The sequence below is a fragment of the Sardina pilchardus genome (genome assembly GCF_963854185.1).
Source record: "Sardina pilchardus chromosome 3 unlocalized genomic scaffold, fSarPil1.1 SUPER_3_unloc_1, whole genome shotgun sequence".
Classification (NCBI taxonomy): Eukaryota; Metazoa; Chordata; class Actinopteri; order Clupeiformes; family Clupeidae; genus Sardina; species Sardina pilchardus.
The window spans coordinates 30,001-40,000 of NW_026910769.1; the positions used below are offsets into that span (position 1 = coordinate 30,001).

A 10,000-nucleotide genomic window follows, 5' to 3' on the forward strand; every position below is an offset into this window, starting at 1 on the left:
ACTGCTTTAATCTCTCTGTGTACTGTATACTGTATACTGCACTGTACTGTATGTCATCTTTTCCCTGGACAACAACACTTTAACTTCATTCTTCACCACAGAAGGGTATTTTGCTCTCAGAGGACAGAGAATGATAGAGGAGAGGATGGAGGAGGAGAGGAGAGAATGATAGAGGAGAGGATGGAGGAGGAGAGGAGAGAATGATAGAGGAGAGGATGGAGGAGAGGAGTGGAGGATAGAGGAGAGGATGGAGGAGAGGAGGATGGAGGAGAGGAGAGGGGGAAGAGAAGGATAGAGTGGAGAATAGAGGACACTAAGAAGGGTGGGGAAGAGAGGATGGATGAGGAGAGGAGTGGAGGATAGAGGAGAGGGGGAAGAGGAGAGGAGTGGAGGATAGAGGAGAGGATGGAGGAGGAGAGGAGTGGAGGATAGAGGACACTAGGAGGAGAGGGGGAAGAGAAGGATGGAGAGGAGAGGAGAGGAGAGGAGAGGGGAAAGAGGAGGATGGAGGAGAGGGGGAAGAGGAGGATGGAGAGGAGAGGAGAGGAGAGGGGAAAGAGGAGGATGGAGGAGAGGAGAGGGGGAAGAGGAGGATGGAGGAGAGGAGAAGGGGGCGGTACCTGTGAGTGTGGGCAGGGTGACCAGCTCGCGTGTGACGCCGGTGGGTCTGTCGTACAGTTTGTCCAGCACGATCTCCTTATCCGCGTCGAAGAAGTACGAGCAGAAGCCTGAGATGGAGGTAGTGGGGCCACCCACGTTGTTTCTGTCACACACACACACACACACACACACACACACACACACACAGAGTATTGGGTTACAGAAGGACACAAGCTTTCAGTGATAAACACGATAATCAGCAATCACCACGATAATCAGCAATCACCATGTTAATCGATACTTAGTAATCAATATGATAATCACCAAAATAATCAATACAACATGCAATCATTTTAAGTTTTAAGGTGTGTGTGTGTGTGTGTGTGTGTGTGTGTGTGTGTGTGTGTGTGTGTGTGTGTGTGTGTGTGTGTGTGTGTGTGTGTGTGTGTGTGTGTGTGTGTGGTCACCTGAGGTCCACGATCATAGCATCAGTGTCCACCACCTTGTTCCACACATGCTCCACGATCACCTGGGCGATCTCCTTCACCTGCTCAAAGTCTCCGAACATGTCGAAGCGCAGGTAGCCCACGTTGTTCTCAAAGACGTCCGTGTGGAAGGAGACCTTGATGAGCTGGATGATCACCTCGGGAGGATACTGGAGACCAGAGAGAAGAAGAGACACGCTATCACAATATAACTTAATAAACGCGCCTCAACATAACTTAACACGCTATCACAATATAACTTAATAAACGCGCCTCAACATAACTTAACACGCTATCACAATATAACTTAATAAACACGTGATCACAATATAACTTAATAAACACGCTATCACAATATAACTTAATAAACACGCCTCAACATAACTTAACACGCTATCACAATATAACTTAATAAACACGCTATCACAATATAACTTAATAAACACGCTTCAACATAACTTAACACGCTATCACAATATAACTTAATAAACACGTGATCACAATATAACTTAATAAACACGCTTCAACATAACTTAATAAACACGCTATCACAATATAACTTAATAAACACGCTTCAACATAACTTAATAAACACGCTGTCACAATATAACTTAATAAACACACTTCAACATAACTTAATAAACACGCTTCATCATTACTTAATAAACACGCTTCAACGTAACCATATAAACACGCTATCACAATATAACTTGATAAACACGCTATCACAATATAACTTAATAAACACGCTTCAACATAACTTAATAAACACGCTTCAACATGTACGGGATAATGGACGACACGCCGTGCGGTTATTCAAAGTTAATGCACGTTCTAGACGGTGATATGGCCCGACGCGAAGCGGAGGGACGTTCCGTCTAGAAAAGTGCATTAACTTTGAACAACCTCACGGCGTGAAGTCCATTATCCCGCTTATTCCACTGTTGCCACTTGCGTTGTGTTCGTTTCCGGTGCTAATTTAATTGTTTTAATCGCTAGAACGGTATTGTTTGTAGAACTACTTTTCCCAGACACATTTCAACTAATTTCTCAAACTGCGGTTACTAGTTCTAAATGGATGGTTGCTATGGGCAAAAGCCAGTCGTTAGTTCTAATCTCCCGTTGTCAAGCTGGCACATCCCAGGATTCTGATTAACGTTAACTTTGAAAGATTGCTATTTTTCTTAGCCTACTGCCACCTAACTAGCTAAATGACACCTTTGTCATATGCTACACGTTACTATGATCTGAACGTCTGTATTTTACAGCTTCTATGTAACGTGATGGTGCATTCAAACTTCACAACGAGTTTGCCGAATTAATATTCAAGTGTGATACGGTCAAAAACAATGGAACTACTTCATAGCCGTGCGTATATGCACACCCTTATAGAACGCAGGACAATGGGGAACTCAACCGAGCAGTGGAATAAAACTTAATAAACACGCTATCACAATATAACTTAATAAACACGCTTCATCATAACTTAATAAACACGCTTCAACGTAACTAAATAAACACGCTTCATCATAACTAGGCCTGGGCAAGTTAACGTGTTATAATTGTGTTAACTCATCAATCAATAAACGCTGATAATTACTTTATATTTACGTATTAACATAGTTTTTATTATTTATTTTATACTGTAAAAGTCTGTTGCTCACAGGCTGGTAAAAGTATGTTGCCGACTGATGCCACACTAACCGGGAAAGGAAAACAATATTGGCAGATAAATACCAACAAACTTGGAGCAGGGTAGGCTTTCACATGGTCATGTTCATTTTAAAGTTCTTTCAGACGGCGCAATTGACATTAGCAAAGTTATTTGTAATCACTGCAAACTTGAAAAAACTTGAGCAGCCACGAGAAGTGATTGGTCATATAAAATGAAAGTTGCTGATGTCTGGGTTACACAAACAACAACTCATTTGTTATGTTAGATCTATAGGCATAAATAAAAAATATGTAGCCTAGGCTAGGCTTATTACAACAAGTATTATAGAAAGATCTGACTACACACACTGTTAAAGGCTTTACCAAAAAAGTGTGTGTACAATAAGCTTTAAATTTGTATTACGTTTGATTGCATTGTTTAAGTTGAGATTTACACTAAATCATTTATTTAACTGCTACTGTATGAACAAAATACTGATATTAAATGTTTTCAGAACAAATGCACTTTCATCCATATGGCAGCACATTTAAAATAAAAAATGGGCTATACACTCCTCTGGAATTCATTATTGAGTTTTGCGTATAATAATGTGATTAATCATGATAAATCAGGGGAATCATGCGATTAATCGCGATACAAAATTTGAATCGTTGCCCAGCCCTAATCATAACTTAATAAACACGCTATCACAACATAACTTAATAAACGCGCTTCAACATAACTTAATAAACACGCCATCACAACATAACTTAATAAACGCACTTCAACATAACTTAATAAACACGCTATCACAACATAACTTAATAAACGCGCTTGAACATAACTTAAAGGGATATTCCGCCATTTTTGGAAATACGCTCATTTTCCACCTCCCTTCGAGCAAAACAATCGATATTTACCTTGTTCCCGTTCATCCAGCCATTCTGTGAGTCTGGCGATACAACTTTTAGCTTCAGCCTAGCATAGATCATTGAATCGGATTAGACCATTAGCTTCTCGCCTGCTAGCTTCATGTTTAAAAGTGACTAAGATTTCTGGTAATTTTCCCATTTAAAACGTGTCTCCTCTCAAGTTAGAAAGTGCAATAAGACCAACTGAAAATGAAACCTGGCGTTTTTCTAGGCTGATTTGACATGGAACTACACTCTCATCTGGCGTAATAATCAAGGCAACTTGCAAACGTACCATAGGCGCAGTGATATCGTACGCAGCATCTGAAAATAGTCCCCATAGACAACAAGCAGTAGTAGTGCCAGTAGCTGCAAGTTGCCTTGATTATTACGCCAGATGAGAGTGTAGTTCCATGTCAGTGCGAGAAGCTAATGGTCTAATCCGATTCAATGATCTATGCTAGGCTGAAGCTAAAAGTTGTATCGCCAGACTCAGAGAATGGCTGGATGAACGGGAACAAGGTAAATATCGATTGTTTTGCTCGAGGGGAGGTGGAAAATGAGCGTATTTCCAAAAATGGCGGAATATCCCTTTAATAAACACGCTTCAACATAACTTAATAAACACGCTATCACAACATAACTTGATAAACGCGCTTCGTCATAACTTAATAAACACGCTATCACAACATAGTAAACACGCTTCAACACAACATAATAAACACGCTATCACAACATAATAAACACGCTATCACAACATAACTTAATAAACACGCTATCACAACATAACTTAAACAAGCTATCACAACATAACTTAATAAACACGCTTTCACAACATAATAAACACGCTATCACAACATAATAAACACGCTATCACAACATAATAAACACGCTTCAACATAACCTAATAAACACGCTATCACAACATAACTAGAAAAGCAATTCCAAGGAATTACAGTGCATGAAAATGCTCTCACTAGCCAATCACGTGATGCTATTACAACATATTAAACATGCTTCCTTCAGAATGATGTCTAGATGTAAACACGGAAGTGTCACTGACCAGGAGACATGGAGGAGGTGAAGGCTATCGACATTCTACTCTCTCTTTGGAATAGGCAGAGTGTATTACAACTAAATAATTTCTCAATAATGTGTAAGAAACACTTCTCTTTTTAAATCCACATACAGGATGACCTTTAGATGGCCTCATAGTAAGGCCAGACTGAGTGTGGGTGTGTGTGTGTGTGTGTGTATATTTGTGTGTGTATGAGTGTGTGTGTGTGTGTGTGTGTGTGTTTGTGTGAGTGTGTGTGTGCGGTGTGTGTGTGTGTGTGTGTGTGTGTGAGTGTGTGAGTGTGAGTGTACAGTATATGTGTGTGAGTGTGTGTGTGAGTGTATATTTGTGTGTGTGTATATGTGTGTGTGTGTATGAGTGTATATGTGTGTGTGTGTGTGTGCGTGTGTGAGTGTGTGTGAGTGTGTGTGAGTGTATATTTGTGTGTGTGTATATGTGTGTGTGTGTATGAGTGTATATGTGTGTGTGTGTGTGTGTGTGTGCGCTGCTCACGTTCTGTGGCGGCGGCGCACTCATGGCTCCGGTGGTGGTCTTGAGGCCTTTGTCTCCGGACAGCTTGACGAGGTCGTCCGTGAGCTTCGCCTGCAGCTCCTCGAGGGAGTTGACCATTCCGTAGTCGTCCGCGCCGCTCGTCGCGGCGGCCAGCGCTCGCAGCTTCTCGGCCACATCGGCCCCGACGCTCTCGAACGCGTAGTTATCGGCGACGAGATCGGCGGCGGCGGTCAGGAGCGCGGGCACCTGACCGCGTAAGTGGACGATACGCAACGCGACGTCGAGAGCGTCCTCGGACATCACTTCCACGTCGGGCGCCACGCCGACCACCTCCCAGGTCTCGCCCGTGACGGGGGAGACGGACTTGGCCACCGGAACCGTCACGTAGAAGTCCGTCTCCCCGACTTTGATCTTGTCCACCTTGACCGACCCCCCCGCTGTGCGCTCTCCGACCAGCGTGGCGCGTCCGAGGCTCTTGAGCGCGTAAGCGACGTCCTCCGCGATGCCGCGCGTGCCGGACGAGGTCAGCAGGATGAGGGGCTTGACCGTGCCGTAGCGCTGCCCCGTGAGCGTCGGCATGGACACGAGCTCGGTGGTGGCGTCGGACGGCCGGTCGTACACGCTGTCGATGTGGATCTGCGGCTCGGCGGCGGTGAAGTAGGAGACGATGTACGGGATTCCGGACAGCTCGCCCGTCGAGGTGTAACGCAGGTCCAGCACCAGGGCGTCCGTGGGCAGGATCACGTCCCAGACGTGCTCGATCAACAACGGCCCGACCTGCTGCGCCGTCTCCTCGCCGATGATGTGCTGGATGCGGAGGTAACCGAGGTTACCCTCCATCACCTCCACCTTCACCGTGCCCTGCAGCACCGCCAGCACCTGGAAATAAGGACCACAAATTAATATTGGAATAATAATGAAATTATTATGAATAAATAATGAATAAATAACAATGGAAATAAGCTTTTAACCTTTAAAAGGGTGGGTTTTGAACATTCTAACACAAGATTCCATTCCGCAACAATTCAACGTTCTAAAATTCTATGTTGAATTCAATGAACCCAGACATTCTTTAGAATGTTCATTTTCCAACACTCCAAACACACGGGTGTGACGGTACACTCTTGCTTTATTGTGTTATCCTGACTCTCTGTTTTTTTTTAGATTAAAGGGATAGTTCGGATTTTAAGACACGAAGTTGTATGGGTTCCCTGTCAGCAACGTAGTGCATCAGCACTGACTTACCCCCGACAGCGTCCTGTGAGCCGAGATCCAGCCGGTTTTAGATCGTTTTTGATGCTGAAGAAAGTAGTCCGGCAAGTTTCTGGGGTCACGAAACTAAAGTGTTTTTCTTCTCAAAACCATATGCGTTCAACAGAGTGATATATTTGCACCACAAAAACGTTGTCCAGGAAAAATTCAAACCTCGTTATCACTTACTTATTTTTCGCGATTCCTATCACTGCGCGCTACTGACAGCTGGACAACGTTTTTGTGGTGCAAATATATCACTCTGTTGAACGCGTATGGTTTTGAGAAGAAAAACACTTTACTTTCGTGACCCCAGAAACTTGCTGAAGAAAATAGTCCGGCATCAAAAACGATCAAAAACCGGCTGGATCTCGGCTCACAGGACGCTGTCGGGGGTAAGTCAGTGCTGATGCACTACGTTGCTGACTAGGGAACCCATACAACTTCGTGTCTTAAAATCCGAACTATCCCTTTAAGTATGTGGTATGGTATACTAAAATAACTGAATCATGTATTTTATTTTATATGTAAGAAGATTTGTAAAAGAGACTACTGTATGTGTCTCAATATTTGAAAAAGAGACTATATATGTCTCAATATGACCCCCCTGGTTAAATAAAGGATAAATAAAAAAAATAAATAAAAAAAGAACTGAGAATGTCAAATAAATAAAATCATTCATTTCACCTGCTCGGGGGGCAGCTCGGCGAGGGAGGGGGTCGCCACGGCGGCGGGGGGGGGCTTGTAGCCGGGCTCGTAGGACACGGCCACGCGAGGGTCGCCGATGGTGCTCCGCACGCCCTCCGTCAGCACGTGGGACAGCGCGGCCGGGTCCTCGATGCTCAGGATCTCCGTGTTGCTGGAGGCCGCGGCGATGGCCTCCTCCATGCCGAGTAGCCGCTCCGGCGAGCAGTAGTTGTCCAGCAGGATCTTGGCCATGTCCATGATGAGGGTGGGGGGGAAGGCAGCGCGGGCAGTAGCGCCTAGCAACAGCAGCGGAGCCAGGAGGACGAGCAGGGCGCGGGCCATGGCAGCGTCGGCACGGCAACGGAGCGACGGAGACGGCGGTCAGCGGAGAGGGTTTGTGTTCGCCGGACGGAGCGGGAGCTGGACGTGTGGAGTGTGTTCCCGTGAGCGCGGCGAGGAGAAATGAAGCGGCGTGAACAGTACGCTTTCTGTTAACACACACGTAAGAGTGCACACACACACACACACACACGTAAGAGTGCACACACACACACACACACACGTAAGAGTGCACACACACACACACACAGACACACACACACACCCACGTAAGAGGATTTTCCCCTAACAAGCCGCTAATCTCATTAGCCACTGGGCATCAGTAAGACAATAACAAGCTAACAATGTAGGCCCAGCATGAGGCATTCACACACACACACACACACACACACACACACACGTCTCCCCATAGCTAATCTCCAGAAATGTGGGCCCAGCACGGGGCAGGAGGCTGGACATATCTGGAGTGAGACACCATACTGCACACGGGCCCCGTGCAGCACACACACACACACACACACACACACACACACACACATACATATATACACACATATATACACACACACTCACACACCCCGAGTCTCACTGTACCTAATCTCAGCACAGACATTCCAAAGGGATTATGGGGCGGTCTAACAATCCTGCATTACAGATTGTGTAATTCCCCCTTAATTTCTATAGCTAATCAAACACTTAATATGAAGCAGGACCTCGGGATTAGCTGGAGCAAAGATTATGAATTTAAAATCAGGCGCTGACTTATTTCCAAAAAAAATCTGGATGTGCCATTTTCAGACTTTTCAGTGAGCCTGTAGCAAGTTCCATCAGTGTGTACATTAGTGGAATATGCTAGTGATATTGGTGTGTTATATTAGTGAATATGCTAGTGATATTGGTGTGTTATATTAGTGGATATGCTAGTGATATTGGTGTGTTACATTAGTGAATATGCTATTGATATTAGAGGAATGTTAGTTTTATTAATGTATTAGTGGAATATGCTAGTTATATTGGTGTGTAATATTAGTGGAATATGCTCATTATACTAGTGGAATATGTTATATTAGTGGAATATGCTAATTATATTGGTGTGTACATTAGTTGAATATGATAGTTTTATTAGTGTGTTATATTAGTGGAATTTGCTCGTTATATTGGTGTGTACATTAGTATATGATAGTTTTATTAGAGTTATATTAGTGGAATCTGCTAGTTATATTAGTGGAATATGCTAGTTATATTGGTGTGTACATTAGTTGAATATGGTAGTTACATTAGTGGAATATGCTATATTAGTGCTAGTTATATTGGTGTGTACATTAGTGGATATTAGTGGAGTATGCTAGTTATATTAGTGGAATATGCTAGTTATATTGGTGTGTACATTAGTTGAATATGGTAGTTACATTAGTGGAATATGCTATATTAGTGCTAGTTATATTGGTGTGTACATTAGTGGATATTAGTGGAGTATGCTAGTTATATTAGTGGAATATGCTAGTTATATTAGCGGAATATGCTAGTTATATTAGTGTGTTATATTAGCGGAATATGCTAGTTATATTAGTGTGTGCAGGAAGTAAGGAAAGCAAATGATGCAGTATTGAATTTTCAGTCTTGAATTTCCCCTTTGGGATCAATAAAGTATCTATCTATCTATCTATCTATCTATCTATCTATCTATCTATCTATCTAGTAATAAAGTAGCTATCTATCTATCTATCTATCTATCTATCTAGTTTTCCCCTTTGGGATCAATAAAGTAGCTATCTATCCATCTAGTTTCCCCTTGGGGATCAATAAAGTGTCTATCTGTCATCCATCCATCCATCCATCCATCCATCTAGTATACTATAATGACTGGAAAGATCTCACTAAATTGATATTGTGTGACAAGTACCAGATCTAGATCTTTAAGCAGCACACCACATCAGCATATGACATTACACCTTTATTTCACACAGTATACACTTCAGTTTAGATCAGTTCATTTACAACTTGAATCACATTTTGTGGAATAAGAAATCAGCTTCTATGGTCTATGGTGTCTCACACAGAGCTGCAAGTTACACACACACACACACAATATGCAATACAAATCAGCTTCTACAGTGCTGCAGGTAACACACACACACACACACACACACACACACACACACACACACACACACACACACACAATATACAATACAAATCAGCTTCTACAGTGCTGCAGGTAACACACACACACACACACACACACACACACACACACACACACACAATATACAATACAAATCAGCTTCTACAGTGCTGCAGGTAACACACACACACACACACACACACACACACACACACACAATATACAATACAAATCAGCTTCTACAGTGCTGCAGGTAACACACACACACACACACACACACACACACACACACACACACATACACACACAATATACAATACAAATCAGCTTCTACAGTGCTGCAGGTTACACACACACACACACACACACACACACACA

At 43.2% G+C, this 10,000-nt stretch overlaps 1 protein-coding gene across 1 annotated transcript in view; it reads right to left on the bottom strand.

The window, feature by feature from the left end:
- Nucleotides 1–7,500, bottom strand: part of LOC134073786 (retinol-binding protein 3-like) — a 10,127-nt gene extending 2,627 nt beyond the window's left edge. Inside the window, exons 1-4 of the mRNA XM_062530356.1 lie at nucleotides 7,159–7,500; nucleotides 5,221–6,099; nucleotides 1,068–1,255; nucleotides 621–763 (exon numbers count right to left, since the gene is read on the bottom strand). Of these exons, the coding sequence (XP_062386340.1) occupies nucleotides 621–763; nucleotides 1,068–1,255; nucleotides 5,221–6,099; nucleotides 7,159–7,500 (1,552 nt within the window). The remainder of the gene's footprint in view (nucleotides 1–620; nucleotides 764–1,067; nucleotides 1,256–5,220; nucleotides 6,100–7,158) is intronic.
- Nucleotides 7,501–10,000: the final 2,500 nt, after the last annotated feature.